The sequence below is a fragment of the Apodemus sylvaticus genome, chromosome 9, assembly GCF_947179515.1.
Source record: "Apodemus sylvaticus chromosome 9, mApoSyl1.1, whole genome shotgun sequence".
Lineage (NCBI taxonomy): Eukaryota > Metazoa > Chordata > Mammalia > Rodentia > Muridae > Apodemus > Apodemus sylvaticus.
Window position 1 is genome coordinate 52,839,996 of NC_067480.1, and position 26,042 is coordinate 52,866,037.

The 26,042-nt window shown below is 39.8% G+C and overlaps 1 protein-coding gene across 4 annotated transcripts in view; it reads right to left on the reverse strand.

Moving 5' to 3' along the window:
* Window positions 1–21,203, reverse strand: part of Abi2 (abl interactor 2) — a 72,247-nt gene extending 51,044 nt beyond the window's left edge. For all 4 annotated transcript variants that reach the window (XM_052192674.1, XM_052192672.1, XM_052192673.1 and 1 more), the window contains exons 1-2: window positions 20,822–21,203; window positions 196–363 (exon numbers count right to left, since the gene is read on the reverse strand). In XM_052192674.1, coding sequence (XP_052048634.1) covers window positions 196–363; window positions 20,822–20,938 — 285 coding nt within the window. In that variant the 5' untranslated portion in view covers window positions 20,939–21,203. The remainder of the gene's footprint in view (window positions 1–195; window positions 364–20,821) is intronic.
* Window positions 21,204–26,042: the final 4,839 nt, after the last annotated feature.

The following is a 26,042-nucleotide window of genomic DNA, read 5'->3' on the forward strand; positions in this document are numbered from 1 at the left end:
GGAATGAAAAATGAGTAAAGCAATAAATAAATAAATTAAATTAAATTAAAAACAGATAATAATATCACAAAAAGAATCATAAACCATGCAATACTAGGTTTATATTTTCCAAAAACACACACATTAACCTGCACAACAAAGACTGTCAACAGGCTGTGTGTTGCTCATAGGCAAACAAATTTAACATGGTCTCACTTGTGAAATATGATTGATTGAAGACTCCATCCTCCGTAACTGCGATGCCTGGATATCCAGCATCTGTAGGACATTGTTGGCCAAGGTGTTTATCAGATACGCAACACTTGCTAAGGATTGAGTGGTGTAGGCTTTGGTTTCTTCTAGGGCTCGCTGCTTATCTGGTGACTGTGGAGGAGGAAAACAGTGGCCATCAATTTAAAGATAATTAATTTCTAGCAAACTAATAGTCATTTAAACCCTTCTGTTACTAAACCTATACCAAGTTAAAAATATTCTGAATATGCAATTCTAAAACTAAATGATTCAATGAGTTCATGATATTTTCACGTTAACTATACATTTTTATATAAGTACAAATAGAGTTCTGAAGCTAGTATTTAAAAATCTGAGTTCCAGTGTATACTTTGAGCAATGACAGCATATACACATCTTCCCAATTTACTTAGGTAACATTGACACGAATGTACAAATACTTATTCTACTTTCTCTTGATTTCCTTTCAGTCTCATACATAAAATGTGTCTGATCAAAGTATTAATGATAAATAAAATGGCTGATAATAAAAATAATTATAAAATTGAAATGTGAGGCTACTCTGTTCTCATATAATTTAAGTGACAGCCTTATTGCCACTGTCAGTCCTTTCTCAGCAGCCAGCAGTACCATTCTCACAACCCGGAAGCCTTACTTGAAAAGCAGCAAAAAGTAACCAAATGACTATTTTCCAGGTTACTGCAAAGTAATAGTAGTGACATATTTTGCCAACTGTCACCTATAGAAAGATTTTATGGTTTATGATAAAGCTAATCCAAGTTTCTGAATCAGAAACCCTGTATATTAGTGCCATCATTAATATAAACTACAATAATCACCATTTCTCAATTACAAAGCAGAGAGGGTACATCCCTGATTCAATCATTCCAAGAAAATGTGGACAGAAAATGAAAAACCTGAATGTGAAGTCACTTGCTGAAGCATATATCCCTGTATACTGCTGCCACTGATCAAAGAATACACCAGAATGCAGTGAGAGGTTTTACCAGAAGTCTACTACAGTCCCAATAACATCTTTCCTACAGTCTACAAAGCATAGATAAAAATTTCTCCATTAATTGGAAAAAAGAAAAAAAGAAAAGTCTTTAGAAGAAGTAATTTAAAAAGTAACCAACATATTACCATGAAAAGAGTTAAGGAAAAAAAAAAGAAATTCAAGTAAAATCAAAGATGAAAAAGACAAATTATAACTGATACCACAGAAATGCAAAAGCTTCCTAGGGAATATCATCAACAACTATATGCAAATAAATACAAAAAAACCTAGAACCAGATTTCTGAGTACACACAGCCTCCACCAAAACGGAACCAGGAAGTTACACATAACTTTAACCTACCATGAACAAGCAATAAGAATGAATCAATAACACAGATTGTCCAAAAAAAAATAAAATAGCAGCACTAGATAGTTGCACTGATGAATTTTATCAAACTTTTGAAGATAAAATAATGATGAATCAAGTATTGCATACACACCTAGTACTTGGGAGGCTAAGGCAATAAGATTTCAAGTTCAAGGCAAGCCTAGGCCACGGTACCAATTTGCCTATACAAACAACAGCAAAACCAATGTCAATTCTCTTCAAATAGTTCCAAAGTATGGAAAGGAAGTCAACTCCCCAGATACAACACACACACACACAAAAAAAAATCTACAGGCTGATATTCCTATGAACATATAGATGTAAAACTTCTCAACAAATTACTAAGTCAAATACAAGAGCATGATCATGTGAAACTTACTCTACAAATGCAAAACTAAGTCAGCATAAAAATTAGTAAATAAAATACATCAAATTAACAAAGTGAAGGCTAAAAGAATGTGCAATCATCTTCACAGATATAAAAAAAAAAAGCATTTGATAAAATCCCTTTGTGGTGGCTTGAATGAAAATGGCCTCCATAGACTCATACAGAAGTGTGGCCTTAAGTGTGTCACTGGGGTGGGCTCTGAGGTGTCAGAAGTCCAAGACAGCTCAGTGGCTCACCCTCTCTTCTTGCTGCTTACAGATCCAGATGCAGAACTCTGAGCTACTTCTCCAGCACCACATCTGTCTGTATGCTGCCATGCCTCCTGCCATGACATTAATGGACTAACCGTCTGTAAGCCAGCACCAAATACTTTCCTTTTAAGAGTTGCCATGACCATGGTATCTCTTCACAGTAAAAGACACCCTAAGACTCATGACTTAAAAAAAAAAAAAAAAAAAAAAACTACAAAAATTTAGGTATAGAAGAGATGAACTTCAAGCTAGGCAATGGTGACACACACATTCAATCTTCAATCTTTAATCTTGAGAAAACAAAAACAAAAACAGAAGAAAAATTGTATTTCAAAACAGTAATTACTATAGATGATGGCAATCCCCACAGTCTACACTATGCTCTGACTGGTTTTTGTGTATTGTTTGTTTTGGACTCCCTATAAAACTTAAAGAATATTCTAGTTCTGTGGAAAATGCCATTGGATTTTTATAGGATTTGCACTGAACCTGTAGATTGCTTTGGATAGAGTGGACATTTTTGCAAGATTCTATTTCCAGAACTCACTGGCCAAAGCATAGCCAAAAAAAAAAAAAAAAAAAGTAAGCTTATGTTTCAGTGAGAATATCCCGTCTCAAGTCAAAAGGTGGAAATCAAAAGAAGAAGATACCTAACACTTTCCACCATCGTCCATATGTACACACACAAGTACAAGTGCACTCACATGCATGTACCACATAGGTACATATAATATAAACATACATACATACACCATACATATTCACCCAATACACAAATATACACATCTACACAAACATACAATTTGCACACACACATATATATAACATACCATACACACTACATATGAAAAGCACACACATATATATTCATATACCACACATACACAAAACACGCACAATACTCCAGACATCACATAACACACATATGCAGAGCACATATACATACTATGTGTACATCATACATACATCAAGACACATGCACAACACACACACACACAGCATATGCACAAAAATAGAAATGAAAAAAATCCATTTTTTTATTTTAAAGTTTAAAAAAAAGCTAAGTGTGGTACACATGCCTTTAGTCCCTGAAATCAGGAGGCAGAGGCAGGCAGATCTCTGTGAGTTCAAGACCAGCCTGGTCTACATTGCAAGTCTCAGAACAGCCAGAGCTACAGAGTAAGACCTTATCTTAAAACACCAAAAAAAGAAGGGGTAGGGGAGGAGGAAAGGAAAGGGGAAGGGAAAAGGGAAGGAAGAAAAAGATCATTTTGAGGGAACACATACGAAAGAGGACACCTTGTGTCCAATTGTAGCCAATTCTCTCTTTTCAGCATGTTGGCTCTCCAGCACAAGCTTGGTTCATCAAGCTTGGGGCAAGCGCTTTTACACTCTGGCCTGCCTCACTGGCCAGCCCTAAAGACAAGCTTTATTCCTTCCTCAGCTATCACTTCCAAGCACTGAATTTAAAATATTTTATCTCTTATAATTCTCCCAATACACATTTCTGACTACATGGAATATATCCCTTGTACATACACCACCTGAATGTACCTATAATCCATTATCACCTTCCTTTAAAGTTATCTCACACATGTGTAACAAATCACTATTCTCTCCTGTTGAATACTGCCCAAGTCTCTACATCACACCTATCCATGTGCCAAAACACTTCCATACTTATCTATAGTTTTCTTTGGAGCCATACTAGCCACATACTATCTTAGTTATTGCTTCCCTTTATTTCCATACTAGTTTCAAGGACTGAGCATAGAGTATTACACACGGTCCAAAAATGTCATCCTTCTGAATCAGCCGAAACCTCCATACCTTCCTCTTCCCAGCTTAACTGTAAACAGACCCCTCTATTTACATCTACAGCCTTCTCTAATAAGGCATACAAGTTACTTCTCATTCAACTTTAGCAGGTCTTTACTCACAGAAAAATACATGCATGTTTCACTCTCTGAACTCACATTATTCCATACGGTAAGCCTCTTCAAACAGATGATAACCTGACACATCTTTGAGTATTACATGTGAATCACCATTACTTCTTTTGCAGTATATTTTTGTTTCGTTTTGTTGTCGTTGCTTTTTACAGTGTTGAGAATCAAACTCACATGTTAAACATGCACTGAACTGCTGTGCTCACCCCAAGCCTCACCCAGTATCTCTTTAATGGGTAATGTATAAGTTTCATTTTTCTACCACCCTAATGGCTTAATTACATTATTTTTCTTCAGCATATATATAAAGAATTACATTCTTTCTGTGTTGGTAAGGTATGTTTTCTCCATATCAAAGTTTTTCAGAGTCTAAAGAAGGACATCCATAAAAATGAAGCATTGAACCCAGCCTTCTAAGACCTGTCTTCACAAGGCAGTCTCCTTCCAGTCATAAGGGGAGCCAAACCCTAAGGGGAACTGGGCACAGACTAAGTGTTCACGACCCTCCCAGCTAAACAGACACCAGCTCAGAGCTCAGCCCAGCAGGAACTCACATGGCCTATTTCCATCACCTAATGAAGGAGAAAGACAGAAAACTGGATCCCCAGAAGCTTTAACCCCATCCAAATGACTTACTGTGTACTGAGTAAGGGAAAAATTAAACTTGCATTTCAACTTTGTTTCTAGAGCAACAGCAAATACACATAAGAACCCTGCACATCCTCTGAAGACACTTGACTACAGTATTTCTATCACTTGTCTCTTACTGTTATTTACCTCACTGTTTTGCTCAACTAAATAGCACCACAGATTTGGTCCAAAAACAAAATGTACATAACCCAGAAGGTATAGGAAAATTGTATTTTAAAAGCAAGAATAGAATACACAAGAGGGAATTCTCCTCTGCATGCAATGCCCTTCAAGATGGCTCAGCAGGTAAAGAAAGGCACTTGCTATCAAGGCTGATCACCTGAGTCCCAGGAAATCTGAAAGGTACAGAACTTATAAGACCCCTCTACAAGAGTCACAGAGAGCTCTGAGAATACAGATTTCACCAAGCATCCCCCAGGCAGGGGTGAATTATAGCTGAGCCATCTCTGCAGCTCTAAGTGGTCCCTCATTCAAACTCTTGTTACAACTATAAAAATAAATAAATAAAAACAAGGAGGTTGGAAAAACGGCTCAGTGATTAAGGATACTTGTTGCTCTTGCAGAGAAGTTAACTTTGGTTACCAGCACCCACAATAAGTATCTCACAAGTGCTATAACCCCAGCTTCAGAGGATCCAAGGCCCTCTCTGGCCTCCACAGGCACTACACTCAAGTGTGTATACACAACACACACATACACACAAATTTTTTTTAAAAGATGATAATTCAGTAAAGTAGCAGCATACAAAATTAACAAAGATTAGAATCCTTCCTGTATACAAATGACAGACTGAGAAAGAAACCAGGAAAACAATATCTTGATAACTGCAATAGCTATTCCTTGTTGCCGATTTGGCTACATCTGGAATGAACTACAATCCAGAAATGGGGGACTCATCTGTAAAGGATTATTTTTGCTTGGGTGAATTCACTTCTAGCCCAGACCTTTGAGGTAGGAAGACACAAACTTTTGATCTGGATCTTGAGGCAAGATGACATTAATCTTGGTCACACCTTCTGCTGGAAGCCTATATAAGGACATGGAGAAAGAAACTTTTGCTCTCTGCTTGCTCTGACCTTGCTAGCAAGTCTACTCCTTCACTGACATTAGAGTCTACGTCTTCAGAATTCCAGCATCTACTGAAAGCGAGCTGAGACATCCAGTCTTGAAGACTGAGCAACTTATGGATTCTTGGGCTTTCCATTCATAGCCCATTACTGTTGGATGAGTTAGACCATAGCTTGTAAGTGACTCTAATATATTCACTTTGTAAGTTCTTCTACTCTAGAGAACCCTGATCACTACAATAGCCTTTAAAAAAAATTTTTTTGCAATAACTAACAAAGAGAAAGACAATATAATAAAAACTTAAGAGACTGAAGGATGAAGTCATCAAAAGATAGAAAGATGTCCCATGCTTATGGTTGGTTGGGTTAATATTGTGAAAATGGTCATTCTACTAAAAACAATCTATAAATTAAATGTAATGTGCTATCAAAATTCCAACAAAATTCTTTACTTATATTTATTTGGAAAAATAATCTTAAATTTCATATAAACCCCCCCCCCCAAAAAAAAACTAAAAAGCAAATCAGGATAGCTAAAAATAAAACAACAACAAAAAAAGAAGTGTTGATCACATTACTAATTTAAAACTATACTACAAGGCTATAGTAATAAAAAAAAAAAACAGTATGGTATGGCCATAAAAAACAGATACATTCCTCAACTGCATAGAATTGAAGACAGGGGCATAAGTCCACACACCTACTGACACCTGTTTTTGTTGTTGTTTTGTTTTGTTTTGTTTAAACAAAGAAATCAAAAATACATACTGGAAAAGCAGCATCATAAAATGGTGCTAGTCAAACTGCATTGGTGCATGTGAATTAAAATAGATCCTTATCTCACCCTGCACAAAATTCAACTCTTATTTTTATGTCAACTTGATACAAGCTACTAGAGTCATCAGAAAGGAAGGTACCTCAGTTAAGAATATGACTCCATCAGATGCAGCTATAAGGTCTCTTCTCAATTAGTGATCAGTGGGGGAGGGACCAGCCCATTGTGGATGGTACCACCCCTGGGCTGATGGTCCCGGGTTCTATAAGAAAGCAGACTGAGTAAGTCATGAGGAGCAAGCCAGTAAGCAGCACACCTCCATGGTCTCCTGCCATCAGCTCCTGCTTCCAGGTTCCTCCCATGTTTGAGTTTCTGTCCTGACTTCTTTGATGCAATGTTAGTGAAAGTGTAAGCTGAAAAAAAGCCTTTCGTCCTGACTTGCTTTTTGTTCATGGTGTTTCACTGCAACAATAGAAACTCTAACTAAAGACAGAAGCCACACACAAAAGGACACATAGACTAAGCAACTCTACAGACACACTGTGGGTGTGGGACTGCGGGAAACGGGTAAAATGACTTTTTAACAGGTGTAACATCTTTCTGAAAAGTTGAAGGTGTTCTGAAATAAAAACTTGGTAATAGTCAAACAACTCTGGAAACACATACATACATCAGAACCACTAAATTTCATCCCCCAGAATGATTAGCGCTTTATTTAAAAGTTTCCAAAACTACCAGTTAGCGAGATGGCTCGTGGTAGAGTGACCCTTTAATCCCAGCACTCAGAGAAGGCAGAGGTAGGCAGACCTCCATGAGTTTGAGGACAGCTCAGTCTATAGAATGAGTTCCAGATTAGTTGGGTCTATATAATAAGGCCCTATGTCATAAAAATAAATATAATTAAAGTCAGTTAAGTCAGTGAGATAGGGTTTTTGTAAATCAGCAAAAATGACAATAGTTATCACTGTAGAAAAGGTAAAGAAAAAATTAACAGTAGTAGTCAAAAAGGACCTGATTTAACTTACATAGCAGCATGTGAAAAAGTAACCTCTCAAATATCATTAAACCAATGTGAAAATCAGTGAGCTTTTAATTTACTAACAACAATATCTGCCTGGCATGGTAGCACATGTTCTCATGTTAACTACTTAGGAGGTTGAAGTGAGATAGCTTGAGCCTATGAGACAAGGATGGGGTGACCCACAAACCCTAGATCAAAAACAGAATAAAATAAAAATATACATAGAGCAGTGGTTCTCAACCTGTGAGTCACCACCCCTTTAGGGGGGTCAAATGACCCTTTCACAGGGGTCACATATCAGATCCCCCGCATATCAGATATTTACAATTTATAACAATAGCAAAAATTTTTTGTTTAGGCTTTTTTCTTCTTTTTTGTCTGTCCTGGAACTTACTCTACTAACCAAGCTGGCCCTGCCTCCCAAGTGCTGGATTAAAGGTGTGTGCTACCACTACCCAGCTCCAATGAAAAGATTCTATGGTTGCGGTCACCACGACATGAGTAACTGTATTAAAGGGTCGCAGCATTAGAAGGCTGAGCACCACTAACATAGGAAGCTCAGACTGAGGGAGGGGCTCCGTGGCAGAGAATTTGCTAAGTTTCCACGAAGCCTCGAATTCGATCTCCACCGCCACCACCAAGGACAGAAAGGTGGGGGCAGTGGAATTGTAGGGGAGGAGACAGGGGGTGGGGGGGGAGGGGGAGGAACCGCACTTATCTCCTGAGCCTAGAGACCTGAGTTAAGGCTCCAAGACCCAGGTAAAGATAGAAGGAAAGCAGCAGCTCTACAGAGCAGCATCTAAAATGAATGTTAATGACTCTGGATATCCAGGTTTTTATCATTGCAAAAATCTTTTTAAAATACTGAAGCTTAATGCCTGGTATATGGGCTGAATGTTAATATTGACTGACACTTAATATCTAGAATGATGCATGAGACGTGCCTCTGGCACATCTATGAAGGACTCTCTTCATTAGGTTATGTGAAATAGGAAGACTCACCTTAAATGTGGGCGATCTAAGTTTAAGGAAGTCAGAAGGCTATTTGCCTACTTCCTCCTTCCCATCTTGTCCAAGTTCTGCTACACTGCTCCTAACAGTGCTGCCACCCTTCCCGGACACTAAAACACAACTTATTCAGCCTTTCAATATGCTCAGTGTGGACTGAAGACTAATAACTCTCCAGTAACACTCCTGATCACTGTTGTACAACCCAAACGCTATCTATCATATAAGTGAAACTATTAATCCCCTATAATAATCATTCATCCTATTGGTTCTGGTGACATTAAATCTGTGTACAGACTTTATTATTTATACAGGAAGTTTATAATCATATCTATTAAAACATTACAACCGTACATATGTAGGGATAATAAAAACAGAAACCATGACTCCAGCACCATGGAATTTTAGAAGAACTAGAAACACTGTAAATTACTGTCAGTGACTTCCAGAAAACGCTGGAGAGAGTGAGGCCCTTTTGGAACAGGGAGAGCAGAGGGATGAGATGTAGTTGCTAGAGCTTCCCGGTATCATGGCGGATCCACAAGGATTCGCCACAGGAGGAATCTGATTTTAGTAAGGCTTACAAGATTAGGTTTTAGTTGTTGCGCCCAGAGACTGAGTTACCACTGTTTCTGAACTAAGTTTGTGTTGCATTTTCCTTCACAAAGGTAGCTCGTCTAGGTTCAAGAGAGAAAGGTGGATTTGTTAGATATGCACCACAAAGGCCATGGGGAATTTGAAGCACAGGGTTGGTGTGGTAGCGACTCGACAGTGGGAACCTAGCAAGCTGGGTGGAGAGATTGTGGAGTTCAGAGTCAGAATCTCCATGAGATAAAAACAGGTCGGCCATTGCCCGCCAGTGCATGGCCAGCCAGACCACCATGGCAGAGGCAGAAGCACAGGCACGAGTCAGTTCGACATTTCCCGTAACAACTTCCAACTAAGAATTTTTTTCCACTGTTGGCTAGGAAAGACTTAATTTATTGATTTAGCAAATACTTAATTCTGTGGCAGGCACTATTCCAGGTACTAGAAATAAACAAAATATTAATTAATTAATTAATCCCTGCCCTCACGGGAAGGAAAGCAGAAAAATAAACATTCTCTGTAACAAACATTTCTGCTGACTGCAGAAAAATAAATAAAATGTGAAGAGAATGTACAAAGAGGAAGTAAGCGAGGCAGCGGCATGTGAGCCGTTCAGGGACTACCCGGAGGACAAGCGGCACAAAGTGAGCCCCTCAGGGACTACCCGGAAGACACAGCCACACAGAGTAAAGGGTTCTAAGGCAGAAAAGTATTCCTACCTGGTATGGGGGTGGGCAGAGCGAGAAACAAGGACTATGGCTCCATCAGTAAAGTGTCACCTGGGCCACTTGAGGACCTGGGCCAGACCCACAGAACATGCTGGTCATGGTAGCATGCATGGGCTTATAAACCCAGCACTGGAGGGTTTAAATGGGGGTGGCAGTGCTGAACAACCGCCCTATCCTAATTGGTAAACCAAGACCAAAGAGAAAGGAACTCAGACAACAGGGGAGAGGAGTGGTAGCAGAAGCTGGCCTCTGGCATCCATGGACATGCACTCACTCACACTCAAGAAGTTGGCATGTATGAATAAAGCACTGGAAACACACAAGAGAAGATGAGTAAAGGCTAGAAGCTTTATCATTTGTGGGCATTTCTTTCTTTTAAAATATCTTTTTCAAAATGAGTGTTTCTGGTTGGTTCATGTTATGCAAATTCACGTGGTAAGGCCAACTCACATGGTGTTTTGCTGAGGCACCATGGGAGGACATGTGATGTTTAGAAAAAATATAAATAGAACTCAACGGACGGTGACAGAGCACTTGCATAGCTAGCTTTCCAACGGTTCATTGGGCTTTCATAGGTCTCTCGGCCTCATCTTCACTGATCTTCCCTTTAAAAGAGGCTCAGCAGAGAGCTTCATCCTGGTCCTGGTCGCTCCCACTGACTTGTGCTGATTTGGCCCAGGCGTGGCAGTTTCTGCGGGATTGGGCCACTGTTGCTGATTCCTGTTTGGTATCCTGACACTACTGAACTGGACTGCTGGTGTCCTGACTGGAATGGCCCCAAGGAACTATTTCTAATCAGGTCCACATCTCCTTGCCCTATTTGCCATCTTTCCTCCCTTATCTTTGGATGGTGGGCTAGAAAATGAGTAGAAACACTTGAGAACCCTCATTAAAAGTAATTTTAAGAAATCTAAGCCTGTACTTTTTCAGCTTCACTGATATATAATTAACAAATAAAAGTTGTATATACTTTTAAAAGTACATAGTTTCAAAGTACATCAACACTAAACTACAGTATTGTTCACTGCTTGCATGCAGGGGTCTGGAGTCCATTCTCAACAAAAGGCCCGCACAGATATACCAACATTAATTTCATCAACAGACAATGAATAACTATCGCAAGCTAACCCACACATCCATCATGTCACAAAAGCTATCTTTGAAGAAGGCATTTAAGATCTTGTCTTGATCAATTCCAGCCATACACTGTATATCATTAACAATAGTTCTGTATTCATAATGCAGATTATCAGCCATCCCAAACAGATCCACTTGATAAATTTACATCCCCTGATCACACCAACAACAGTGCCCACCACTCCTCTCAGCTCCCGAATCTGACTTTTTTTTAAGATAGTAAGATGCAGCATTTGCTAGGCAGTAGTGACACATTATCTTTAATCCCAGTAAGAGGGAGGCAGAGGCAAACAGATCTCTTGAGTTCAGGGACAGCCTGGACCACAGAATGAGTTCCAGGACAGCCAGGGCTACACAGAAAAACCATCTAGGAAAAAAAAAAAAGCATTTGTCTTTTTGTTTGCACCTCGTTTTAGTTAGTATAATGTTCTCAGAATTTACCCATATTGCTCCCTATGCCAGGTTTTTCTTTGTTACTGAATAACATTCCATACACACACACACATACACACATACATATACATAGATATGAATCTTTATCACTTTTTTATCCACTCATTTGTTGAACACCTGTTTCCACATCTAGGCCACTAAGCCACTGAAAATAATGCTAAAATGGACATTTGAGTGCAGACACTTCTTAGAAGTAGTTTCATTTATCAGATGAAGATCCCAAAGCATAATATATACCCAAAGATAGAGCACAAAATTGCCAACACTGTTTTTGTTTTTGTTGGTTTTTTGATTTTTTTTTTCCTAAAAAATCTTGCATGACATTTTCTATAATGGCCTTAACAATTCACATTACCACCAAGAATTCCCTTTTCTCCACATCTTGCTGGGACTAGCCTTGTCTTTATGACACCATACTAGCAATTGAAGCAAAGCTTCACAGTGCTTTCTGTTTTCTTTCCCCTAGTGGGGTACCTTCCATATACCTGTTCATTTGCTCTTATGTGCATTGGTGTTTTACCTGCCTGTGTGTAGGATCACCTGAACATGGGTTACAGACAGTTGTGAGCGGCCACGTGAGTGCTGGGAACTGCACCCTGGTCCTCTGGACTCTGAGCTGCTGAGCTGTCCCTCCAGCTTCTACCCACGTTTTAGATTTGGTTTAGGGTTTAAGCTATTATGTATTCTGAGTTATTTGTATTTTCAGTTTGATGCTTTATTCTTATTTATACTTGCTTCTGTTACCTGTACTTTGGTGTTCTAGCCAAATAATAATTACTGCCAATACCAATCAGGGTGAAAGAGGTTTTCCCCATTATCTAATAGTAAGTTTATAATTCCAGTTCTTATATTTAAGTCTTTATAATCTACTTCAAGTTAATTTTTCCATATATTGTGTATGAATGTGCATGTATGTGTGTGTGCATGCATGTAGGCATGTATACCAGTACATGTGTCAGATTAGGATAACACTGGTGAGCTCTCTCCTACCACTTTTATGTGAGTTCCAGGACTACCAGGTATGCAGAGCAAGCACCTTATGCACTGAGCCAGCTCACTGGGCCCTCCAGAAAACTTTTGGATTTAGAATATAGAGTCCAATCTCTTTACTTCACTTGTAAGCACAGTTTTTCCAATAAATTACAGAGACTATTTTTCCCTGTTGTATCGTCTTATTATCTATCAAAGAGTAGTCAAATAAATATTTCTGAGTTCTCTATTCTGCTCTGTTACGCTGGGACTATTTTATGCTGGTACTATACCATTTTGGTCACAATAGCTTTGTAATCTAGTTTGAGATAATAGAGTGTGAGGCCTCCAATTTTGTTGGTCTCAAGATAGTGATGAGTATCCAGTCTTTGAGGTTCCATGTAAATCAGGACTTTCTAATTTTTGTGAAAAATTCTATTGGAATTTTTGATGACAGTGATTACAATGTATTTACAGACAGCTTTGAGCAGTATGGACATTATTCTTCAATCCAGGATGACAAATTCTTCCACTTATAGTGTATAGGTCTTTCACCTCCTTGGTCATGGTGTCTGTTCATAGCAATAAAAGCCTAAAACATTTATTGAACTTATTTTTAAACTTTGTTTGATAGTGTCTTGGTGGTTTTCTGTGTATAAATCATGCTTTTCTGTCCCCACTGTCATGAAAGAAAGAAAGAAAGAAAGAAAGAAAGAAAGAAAGAAAGAAAGAAAGAAAGAAAGAAGAGAAGAGAAGAGAAGAGAAGAGAAGAGAAGAGAAGAGAAGAGAAGAGAAGAGAAGAGAAGAGAAGAGAAGAGAAGAGAAATTACCCTGGAACAAAACAACTGCTTTTCCAGAGTGGATATCTTTTATTTCCTTTTCTTTTTAAGTGGCCTGACTAGAACTTCTAGTATTTTTCAGAAATGGTGTTATACTTAATAAAACTATGAAGGGCAGGAGAAAATGCTTCTGTGCTTAAAAGTACTGGCTGCTCTTGCAAAGTACCAGTATTCAATTCCCAGCGCTAGTTAGAAACCATCTGTAACTCCAGCTCCAGAGGATCTGATGCCCTTTTATGGCTTCCATGAGCACGGACACACATATGGTGCAGAGACAAGCATACAAGCAAAACACCTATAAAAATAAAAATAAAACTAAGTAAAATAAAATTTAAAATTATGAGATGGGAACTCTCTCTTTCCTTCTTTTTTTTTAAACATAGGACACTGTGTTTGGGTTTTTAACACATGGTTAGGAGCTTTTTTGTTTGTTTTTAACCTATTTTTTAAAGATGTATTTATTGTTATATCTAAGTACATTGTAGCTGTCTTCAGACACACCAGAAGAGGGTGTCAGATTTCATTACAGATGGTTGTGAGCCACCATGTGGTTGCTGGGACTTGAACTCAGGACCTTCGGGAGAGCAGTCAGCGCTCTTAACCACTGAGTCATCTCTCCAGCCCCAAGACAGGAACTCTTGATTCTAATAATAAAGAAAATGTTCAGCTTTTCATGGCTGAGTGTGAATAGCCTGGGGTTGACATAAATGTCTGTAACAAGCTACAGAAATCACAACACCTGACAAAACTAAACGTTGACAAGGATGCAGAGTAACTGAACATTTGCTGGTGTAAATACAAAATGATACCACAGTAAAGAGTGTAGTAATTTCGGTAAAGTTTAACAGGTAGTTTTACCAGGTGGTTCAATAAACCCACTTTTTTTTTTTTTGAGCAAAGGGAAACAAAACTTGACCTCACCTAAGCCCCTGTTGAATTCAGAAGGTAAAGTAGCAAAAGACATGAGTCATGTATAACGCCAATAAAAAATGGCGCCATATAACTATACTAAGGATGATATGGCACTTGTGAGAAATCAATGCCACCCTGCAGCTCAAGTTTTATAGCCACAGCTGTGCCTAAAAATAGTATAAGCAGAAAGCCTTGTTCCATCACGACTAGGAGAATACAAAACTGACAAGCCTCCTTTTTAGACCAGGAATGAATGAGAAAGGCTTTGTGGTAGCTTCCCGCAAACCTCTCATCTCACAGTACAAAGCAAACACAAGTGCTGTGCCAAGACTCAGATCTGCTACAATCAAACTGAATGCCACATGGATACATTTAACATTACCAGAGTGGAATGATGGAAGGAGCCATTCACTTAAATTTATTCAAGAGGTAAATGGTTATAGCTGTACTGATTATTAGCTAAAGCTAGAAACAACCCAGAAATAACAATAACAGATGAGTCAAATGAACTAATTCTTCCATACTGCAACACCGCTTGTTCAACAAAACAGAATGAAATGACACAGTTGACACTCAAATGCAGTATGTTAAGTGGAGGAAGTCAAACATGAAAGACTATATAATTGGAAGATCCATTTAGAAGGCATTATGGGAAAAGCAAAAACTATAGGGAAAGAAAGCACTGTGTTTCCCAAAGGTTGGGAATGAAGGGAAGAACTGAATACAAAAGGTATAAAGAAAAGCTTGTACTATGGAAGTAATATGAGTGTGAAAGGTTTTTATTTGGTTGGTTGGTTTTTTGCTCTGCTAGGACTTGAAGCCAGAGCCAAACTCTCTCTTTATAGACAGACACATTTCTATTGAGCTACATCTCTAGGGACTGACCTTAAAAATTTATTAATTTTTAAATCTATTTTAAATGAACATTTTGCCTTCTTCATGTATATATGTTTGCCACATATATTCCTGGTGCCCAGAGAGGTGAGAAGAGGACATTAGACCCCCTAGAACTAGAGTCAGGGGTGGTGGTGAGCTACCCTATGGGGGCTGGGACTCCAACCTAGGTCCTCTGTAAGAGCAACAAGTGCCCTTAACTACCGTACCATCACTCCGGACCCATTACTTTTATGTCCAAAAAAGAGTGGTTTATACTATAGTTGTATAAACCTCAACAAAGTTGACCTGAGAAATCAATGAAAATATCCATGCTGTAAATGAGTCAAAACAAAATTCGAGATTTGTTACCCTGCATTTTTGTATCAATGCATACTACCTGATAAACATAAACTTTAAAACTTAAGAAATTAAAACTTTTCCTTGCAAAATGACCGCACTCTAAATAATACATGTACAACATTACACTCAAGGGCCAGTAAGATAACTCAGTGAGTAGGCAAGAGAAATACAAAAATGCTTAGTATATGATTTCATCTTCTAGAAGGTTTATATCTGAAAAGGAAAAAACAAACACAAAATTAAAGAATACTGCAAAGCAGACTGCATGATTCTACATATTATTTCATGAATCCAAACTACAAACCAGTTCCACATAAATTTAATCATAAAGTCTAAGAATAACCTAATTTTTATCCATCTATGAAAAGACTACACTTACAACTCACTACCACAGGATATTATTTTCTAAATTTTAAAGGAAAGACAAAACAGCCTATACTCAAAACTTTCTATACTACATATTCTACAAATAAGTAAAACAATTTCACTTATAACTATCTAGGAGAGAAAGCATTCTGGATAAGCGAAACTATCACACATTAATACATTAATCCTATCATGGTACAAAGAAAAAGTAAACAGAAAGACTTTCATTGTTTGGGCAAAGGGACAATTTTATAGCAGCCAATCAATACTTCAAGAAAAGGCAAAACAAGATGCTAAAGACCATGAATCAACATTAATTATAAGGCTACTGAAATATCTTAGCAAGAAAGCACAGGATATATACACAAAGATGACATTTTAAAAAGAGAAAGGTGCCCAGGGTACAATTTTAATCTATTTTTACCATCTTGTCAAAGGTATTGATGATGACAGGTTTATCACTGAAAACCTTTTCACCAAAATGTTTCTCCTGGATATTAGGATTACTTTCTTAGGATGAGAAACCTAATCTCCAGGAATTTGCTCTCCCTAATTCAGCCTAGAAAAGCTTGTCCACCTCTTTATTTCAAAATTCCTCTCAGTGAAGGCAAAAAAGACTAAAGTAGAGAAGAATGTAATTATGGGTACTCAAATTTCTACTCTCAATGACTTCCTTCTTCATGCATTTTTTAAGTACTTTCTGTTTCTGTTTTTGTTTTTTGAGACAGGGTCTCACCATTTAGCCCAGGCTGTCCTGGAACTCACTATGTAAACCAGGCTGGCCTTGAACCAGATACCCACGTGCCCCACCTCCTGAGTACTGGGATTAAAGGTGTCTGGCCACCAATGCCCAGTTTAAGGTAAACTCTTAGTTTTTGTTCCAAATAAATCTATCTTGTAGGACGATTCTTTCAGCATTCACGAGGCAGAGCAGATAGATCTCTGAGTTCCAGGCCAGCCTGGTTGGCAGAGCAGCAAGTTCCAGACATGGATTCAACTTTTAAGTCCTTTCATAGCTAGCTACTTTATATTAATTTTTAGAAATAAGCATGTATGGCACTCATTAACCTAAAAATTTTAATCTTTGCCAATTTCCAGCAGATTTACACAGAGAAACCCTGTCTCAAAAACTAAGTAATAAGACTTTGTTAGAAAGAAAGAAATAAACAAATAGAATTCCTGAACATTTTCTAATGTATTAGGCATTCCATGCTTACATTAATAAGTGGAGAAAAAAACAAAAAACAAAACAAAACAAAAAAAGACGGGCAGTAAAGGCTGTACTGTTAATTCCGTACTTGTTTTCTTTTGTTTGTGAGTGCCATACACTCTTCACTGAGGCAGAGTCTCTCAAGCGAACCCAAAACTAGCCAACATAATGAGTGGCCACAATGACAGCCAGTTACACTGAAATTACAGGCAGCCACAATGCCCACCCTGTACTAACCAAGGTTCTAGGGATGTGAATTCCAGTCCTCACACACAACTCATTGTACAGCAAGTACAACCTCTGAGCCATCTCTTCAGCCCCTACTAAGCAATTTTCACCATCAAGAATTAACACCCAAGCTAAAGCATGATGGCCAACACCCACACTTAGTCCCCAAAGACAGGGAGAATGAGAGTCCAGTCAGGCACAGGCAACACAGCGGAACCCAGTCTCAAGAAACAACACAATCATCTGTAGAAGTATTAGCAAACAAACTATAGTCATAATTTTTATCATCACACTTTAGAAAAGCAATTTTGCCTATGTTTCCCAGAAGTTAATAAAACTCTTAAGACTTTATTAACTATAAGATTTAAAATTCCAATATTAACTTCATTGTATCCTAGAAAGTAAATATTTACATTTTATGTACATTTCTCTATCTGTAGTAACCCTGTGTTCCTTTCCTTTTGCTCAAATCTCACACTAAGTATAATCCACAGTGAATTATTATTAGTGAATTATTTCCTAGACATAAAACCAGACACTTAACACTGAATAACAACAATTATATATGACCAATTTTTTCTGCCTTAAAAATTAAATTTCAGGTGGATGTGGTAGCCCACCCCTTTAATGCCAGCACTCAAGAGACAGAGGCAAGGGTATCCTCTGTGAGTTCAAGGGCAGCCTGGTCTACAGAACTAGTTCCAGGACAGCCAAGACTATACAGAGAAATCCTGTTTCAATCTCTCCCCCCCAAAAAGTTACAATTCCATACAATAAAATGCTGTTTAGTTGACTGAAGCTAGAAACTAAGACACAACCACACCATAAAAAGATTAACTGGCCATTTGCTCAGTGATCCTGCCAATTAACTTCCATGTATTACAGGGTCACAGACAGCATCAGGACCCTGTGGTCAGTCCTTCCACCACAAGAACCAGCCAAATGTACAGCTGACTCTGCACAGATCAACTACAACCAGTTCTACTTATCAATGTACTACAAAAAAAAATCATGTAAGAAATACCACCCTGGGAAAGTACTGCAGTAATAAATCCAGTGAATCTCACCACAGAGGACAACCTGAGAAATAAAAGTATAAACTCTACCTCAGATACTAAATTAAAAATAACAGATGGCTTAAAATTCAAAATACATTTCTACAAAATAAGTATCCTTTTACAGTGGGCTAGGAGTATAACTCAGTGGTAGCCTGTACTCTTAGCATGCACAAGATGTGAAGTTCAGTCTCCAACACCAAAAATGAGGAACTTTGATACACTTTAAGCTAGAATTATAAATTTTAAGACAAAGTGATCTCTTTCACCTCTCCACTTTATCAATTCATGTACTTTCCCTTTATGTGGCAATTATAATCTCAAATTATGGTAACATTCATCTTTCAAAACCCTTTTTCTTATAGTTGGCTGCAACTGCAATCTAATTTTCCATCTCCCAATTTCTCTTGACTTTCCCATAATATGCTACACAAGGCAACAGAATTAGCACTTTGGGTCTTTTAGGTTTTGCCTCTCCTAGCAGCTGTGACTCCCTGAAAATAAGCATCACCTTTCTACCCACAATTCCTTACAAAGTATAAATTAACTATATTTAGCTTGTCCCTCAGTATCCAATAGGGATTAGTTCTAGGACACACTCCCACCCCAGCCCAAACCCCGGTCCAATCCCATCTTTGGATACTGAAATCCTTTACACAAAATGGCATAATATTTACATTCAATCTATCACACATCCTCCCCTAGAGTTCAAATCTGTACATAACCTATACTATCTAATAAACTTTAAATACCACGTTAAGTAGTTATTACACTGTTTGGGATGACAAGAAAAAGGAAGACTATTTCCTCCTCCAAGAAAGGCTGGTGGTACATGGTATTAATACGTATTTAATTAGCTCACGGATCAGTCTCTTGAACGATATTATAAACCCCTGAAGGGTTTAGGAGTTTATCATCATCCACAGTTCTGGGCCAAAGAAGACTAGAAATAATAAAACCTTTGAATACTTCCTACATGGCTCTGTATTAGTAAAGTATCTGACAGACATTTGTAGGGGATTTTGATCAATCTTTGACCAAAGACACACACTCTTCCTACTAAACACACACTTTCCACCACTTCTTTTAAGGGGAGAAGACTCAATTATGTCTGATTCATTCTCAATACAAATGTTTACAACATAATAATAGAGTTCAGTGCGTGTATAACCAAATAAAATCTAAGCACATTGTGTTTGACTAACAATGTGGTCCTCAAAACACTTAAGAACCTATAAATTGTAGCATCTGGTTTTGTTTTTATTTTTTTTAATTCATACTAAGATTTGAGAATGTTTTCCAATACAACTGTTGTTAAGAATCTGCAGAGATGCGAGTAAGGAACAAGACCATTAAAATATGGCTAACAGTTTAACACCATGCTTCCATTTTATTCCAAAGAATTTAAATGGGAGTGAAAAAAAAAAAAACTGTAGACACAATTCAGTAAAAGCCCTACAGAAAACAAGAGATAACTGGATTTGCAAACCATAAGTTAATTTTTAAAGTGTTGTTTCAATCCACAAAATTTTTACATTTATCCCATGACCAGCTGATTCTCATCTCACCAATGCCCCGCCCCCCACATACACTTCTCACCTTCCTACACACACACACACACACACACACACACACAGTCCCTGGGCCAAACCAATCATCATGGGGAAAAAAAACTAAACCATGTGGTTCGTTTTCTTAATTCTTTGTGAAAATAGTCATAGTTCTTTTTTCCCCAAAGGAAAAGTACCTATTCTAACGGGAACTGAGAAGGAAAAGCTGCTCATTATCAGTTTCCCATTCTCCACAGGGAGGGAAAAAAAATGGTATTAACTTGCCATAAGAGACAGCCGTTCCACCATGTCCCCTTTACAACCTAAAAAACAAAGGTTGTTTAAACTTAAGGGTTAAGAATTTTTGTTTTGTCTTCAGGGTACGTTCGCAGTAATGGAGAAGTGAGGAATTTCACTTTGCAGGAATAGGACCCCTTAAAAAAAAAGATCCCTCGGAATTTTGGGCAGGGGTAACCTATCACACAAGCCTGCCATCAAGCCAGATTCCGTTAGACAGAAAATGCCACTCTCCACCTCCTCCGCCATCCCGAACACTGACAGGAGAGGACTGCGGGGGCGACGGGGCAGAGGCGAGGGGGCGGGACGCCACGCACGGCTCCGCACCGCATCGCACCGCGCCGCGCCGGGCGCTCGCACGGGGCTGCTGGGGCCCTCCGCCGACCCCCGCTTCCTCCAGCCGCCGCCCTCGCCCGTCCCCACGCCGGCGCGGCTCCCGGGACCGAGTACTGCGCGGCCTCCTCCGCTCGCCATCGCCCCGCGCGCCCCTCACACCCGGCGTCCGGCCGCGCCGGGCCGCGCCGCACCTGGATGTAGTTGTTCTCGCAATAGTCGGCCACCCGCTCCAGATTCGTGTAGCTGTCGAAGAGAGCCCGGCGGCCCCCCGGGATTTCCTCTTCCAGCAGCATCTGCAACTCCGCCATCTTCACATCCTCCTCTTCCTCCTCCTCCTCCTCCTACTCCTCCTCATACAGCCCGCAGAGGCAGCGGCCGCGACGCCCGGGAGAGGAGGAGCAGCGGCGGCGACCGCGGCGGGAATCGGGAGGAGCGAGCAGCACCCCCCACGGCGCGCGCCAGGGGAGGGGGCGGCGGGGATGGAGGCGGGGCGCGAGCCAACCGGCCGCGAGGACGGTCACCGCGGCGACGGGCGGACGGACGGGCGCGCGCACGCGCGCTCCCCTCCATCCGCCCCCGAGCGCCCGAAAAAGATTCCCACCCGCGCCGCCCCTCCCCCACTTCCGGCGTCTCCTAGCGACGGGAGGGCGGGGGCCGGGATGCGCGCCGGAGCGGGGCTCCCGGTTAACCCTTTGGCCCTGCGCGGCCTTCCCGGCTCGGGGAGTCCTCAGCTGCCTTTGTTAGCCAGGCGGGAATGCACCGCCGCTCCCTGCTGCTTCCCGCCGCCGCCCCATCTTCACCTCTGCGCTCCACCCGGGGCAGGAACTCTGTGGAGGTCATCTCCCGAGGAAGCTCTCCAAGCCCCTTGTGGAGGCCTAGGGAGAGGGCACAGTGTCTTCACCAGCTCTGTGAAAGATAACACCTCATCAGAACAGGCTGAGCTACTGAACTTCCAGGCAGCTCTAAATGCCACCTTGGACCTCATCATCTTCTTTACAAATTGCAGCTACCTAATCCCAAACCCATTCATTCGTTCATTCATTCATTCCCTTCCTCCCCCTGTCCTCTTTCTTCTTGGCATGGTCTGTGTAGACCGGGCTGGCTGGAATTACAGCCACATGCCCTGGTTGCCCAGCCTGGGCCTCCTTCTCACTTGACTTTTTTCAAAATTTCTATGGTGGTTTTGCCGGTACTAATTTCTTTATTCACATGGTTGTAGCATGAATAAAATTAAATAAACGTACATTGACAATCGTGCGTTTTTCAGATTAAATATTACAAATTTAAGGAAGCTTATCCTGATCTTGTAATCCAGATATCTAATCTTTCTTTCATAAATATGATTGCCCCACACGGTGAAACCTGAAAAAAAAAAAGAATAAAACACCTTCTGACATACCAATACCACAATCTTCTTTAGTTCTGTGGAAACCCAAAGGTACCAGTTTAGAGGGGTAGTTTAGGGTTTGTGCTTTCAACCTTTTATTGCTCTTGCTGTCACTTGGCCGCCTAAAATCAATTTTCAGATGATGAGAAAATGATTGCACATTCCTAGAAAAAAATCAAATGCATACCCTCACACATTTGTGCAGTAAACCCTGTGTTGTTACATTAGTTTTATGATAAATACATTACCAATGTGTGCACTTTTGCTGCAGAGCCTAAAACAGTATTTTTAAATGATGATGTAGGTGGGGATATAATGTCCACCACTTTAACACCTGTCTTGGTGTGAATGTTCTAAGTGTGAGACGCTTGTTAAAAACAAAGGGGAGAGCTGGGGTTTGTAGCTGAGTTTAACTATGCGTGGGGAAAAAAGGGAAACCTACAATGTGTGTAGGGGGATAGTTATGTGTAGGCACGTGCGCTTGATTCAGGAAATGAGGTACAAACAGGTAAAGAAAACACACATCCGATCAATCTCTGATTCAAGCCAGTGGATCAAAAAGCTGTGTTGATGGGTCTGAAGAGATGGCTCCGCCATTAGGGCACACTGTTCTTCCAGAGGACCAGGCCTTGGTTCCCAGCAAGCCATGCTGTTCACAATCGCCTGGACTCCAGCTCCAGGAGACACAACACCCTGCTCTGGCAACCACTGGTACCTGCTCTCATGGGCCATACATTCACATAGAAACACACACATAAATAAAAAGAAAATGTTTTTAAAAGTCTGTTAATGTAGAAATCATAGTCTTCATCTTAAAGGAAATAGGGGAGGGTTTATTCTGGAGCCATTTGACTGATTGTGGCCAGGAAACGCAGACTTAGGTTACCCTAAATTCCATGTTCCAATGTAGAAACAGTTCCATCACCTTTCTGTAGTTTTACAGAATAAAAGTTGAAAGCAAGTTTAAAGTACAATGGTGGGTACATCAGAGAGGCAGCTACATCAAGATCAGGGGGCCTTTCAGTAAGCTCAAGATGCTACCTCAAGACAATCTTAACATTCAGATTGGTTGAAGCTAGTTGTCTGCTAAGTTAATAAATACTAAAAGATTTCTTTTTATCTCTTGTCACAAGATGTTAGTTCCGACATAGCAGGGGAGGATTGTTTGCAAAGAATAGCTCTCTGGAGAGCCAGACAAGATAAGAGAATTAACCTCTGGACCTGAAATATTCCAGTCTCTCCACAGTACGGAAATTCTAATCAGTCAGTCAGCCAGTCTCTACAAACACAGATTTCTTCCAGTTTTCCTTCACCAGATGCAGCTTCTTTTCAAGTTTCCCTTCAAATCTGCTAGATACTTTAAAAGCAGACAGGATCCTTCCATGCCGTATGTTTTCCTGACTAGCTTTCTTTCAAATGCTGCCTAGCAAAACAAATTTCCCGAGAGAGGATTCATCAAAGATTCATCAAATCGCCAAGGGAAAACTGGAACGTTCTCTCTAATTTGTGACAGCTTCTTTGGCTCTTTAAGGAATCAGAACTAGGATTGTAGCTCAGTGGTAGAGAACTTGGCATTCACCATACAGCCTTTAAAACTCAGAAGCCTGAGGGCTCATACATTTTTGCTGCCACTAAAAAGGATTTTAAAAAAAAGAAAGAAAGAAAGAAAAAAGAAAACAAGCACAAAAACCTATGACTTGGCGTCCTGGACCAGATTGTGTACCTCTCGAACACTACCACTAATTGCCCACACTTGTTTAAGTTGATGGAGATAATTGAAAGCTACTCAGTTTTAAAGTTCTTCAGATAAACTGATATGCTAAGACAAATTCATTTAAGCCATCAAAAAGTAGCAAGATAACAGTACTTATTTAATGTGAACTTCATTTGAATAGAAACAAGCAAGCCTACGGGAAAGAAAGAAAACTTTAAGAAAAATAAGTTTAATTGGACAGTGATGATAGACATCTTCAATCCCAGTCCTCTGGAGTCAGAGGTAGATGGATCTCTGGGAGTTGGAGGTCTACAGAGATAGTTCCAGGACAGCCAGGGCTACACTGTGAAACCCTGTTTTGAAAACAAGCAAACAAACAAACAAAATGGCCCCAGAATAATCTATCTCTGGATCTGTAATGTTCGGGGGGGGGGGGGGGGGGGGCACTTCATTGACGTTCTTACCCAGTCTTGCAGAAGTTGCAATGAAAGGCGCAGATCTTTTCAGAAAATATTGCTCATGTTATCATTTCCACCTTCACAAAAATCTCTTCTAGAAAAAGATAATAATAATATTAAAAAATAATCAAGTACTATATGTTAAATTTCATTTAGTATTTCACAAGAGTCAATTCCCATTAACATTGTCAAGAAGGCTTTACAGTCTTCATTTATATACAGAATAACCAAGGGAACATAAAAATATGTTTAGAGTTGTGGGATTAGAGATTACATACTGGTTTGATTTTTTATTCTTATGAGTACACTGTCGCTGTCTTCAGACACACCAGAAGAGGGCATCAGATCTCATTACAGATGGTTGTCAGCCACCATGTGGTTGTGGAATTTGAACTCAAGACCTCTAGAAGAACAGTTGGTTCTCTTAACCACTGAGCCATCTCCCCAGCCCCCTTGGTTTGATATTTTAAAAATGTTTTTCTTTTCCATTATGCCACATTAAGTCAAACTTCTGATATTTTAGCTCTCTAAATGCCATCCTTTGAGTTTCAACACTAATAATGCCTATTAATCACATATTACATAATCGCTTATAAGAGGAGGGAAGGTTAATACTCATTCAACAAGAGCCTTTGCATGTTTGCAGACTGTGGTGGTTTGAATAGGAATGGCCCCCACAGGCTCATGGATTTGAATGATTGGTCATTAGGGTGTGGCACTATGTGAAAGGGATTAGGGGGTGTGGCCTTATTGAAGTAGGCGTGGCCTTGTTGGAGTAGGTGTGGCCTTGTTGGAAGATGTCACTGGGGTGGTCACTGAGGTTTCAAAAGCCCAAGACAGACCCAGAGTCTTCTCTTTCTGCTGTCTTGGGATTTGGTTGAGAAGCTCCCAACTTCTCCAGCACCATGTCTGCCTGCCTGCCTACCTGCCTGCCTGCATACCACCATGCTTCCCACCACAGTGACAATGGACTAAACCTCTGTAAATGCAAGCAAGCTCCAATTAAATGAGCTGGGGATGAATAACACAGAAGCTTGCAATAAACTCAAGCCTTAACATATGAAAGCCTGAAAAAAATAAGTTAGATGACAATACAAGAACAAATACCACAATAACTTTGAATGTTTAAAGTTTTATAAGAATATAAAGAAACATGAGTATGTCACACTGGGATTTCTTTCTCTTTTTTAAAAGATGTATTTATTTATGTCCAAGAGTGCTCTATCTTCATGCATGCCTGCATGCCAGAAGAGGGCATCAGACCCCATTACAGATGGGTGTGAGCCCTGTGGGCTGGGGAATCTAGAAGAGCAGTGTTCTCAACTGCTGAGTCATCACTCCAGCCCTAACATTGGAATTTCAATGACCTTTCTAATGATTTGTTTATTTTTACTTTACGTGCATTGGTACTTGGCCTGCATATTTGTACAAGGGTGTCAGATCCCCTGGAACTGGAGTTACAGACAGTTGTGAGCTGCCATGTGGGTTCTGGGAATTAAACCCAGGTCCTCTATAGAGCAGCCGGTGCTCTTAACCATTGAGCCATGTCTGCAACCCCTCCATGACCTTTCTGAATTTATTTTTAAGGGGAAATACAATATCTAGGCTTCTATATAATTAGAGATTGCACAATAGTTAAAATGACAACCTTGGGAAAAATTGGGTATGACAAAAAGTTCATATTTGTAAGATGTGAAAAATAAGGGGGTCTTATAAATCAACAAGACAAAAGCCAGGCATGGAGCGCACACTTGGGATCCAAGCAGTGAAGGAGGGTGAGGCAGGAAAATTACTTCATCACAGGAGATTGAAATTAGAGTGAACAATATAAGCTGCTGTCTAAAGAGAGGCAG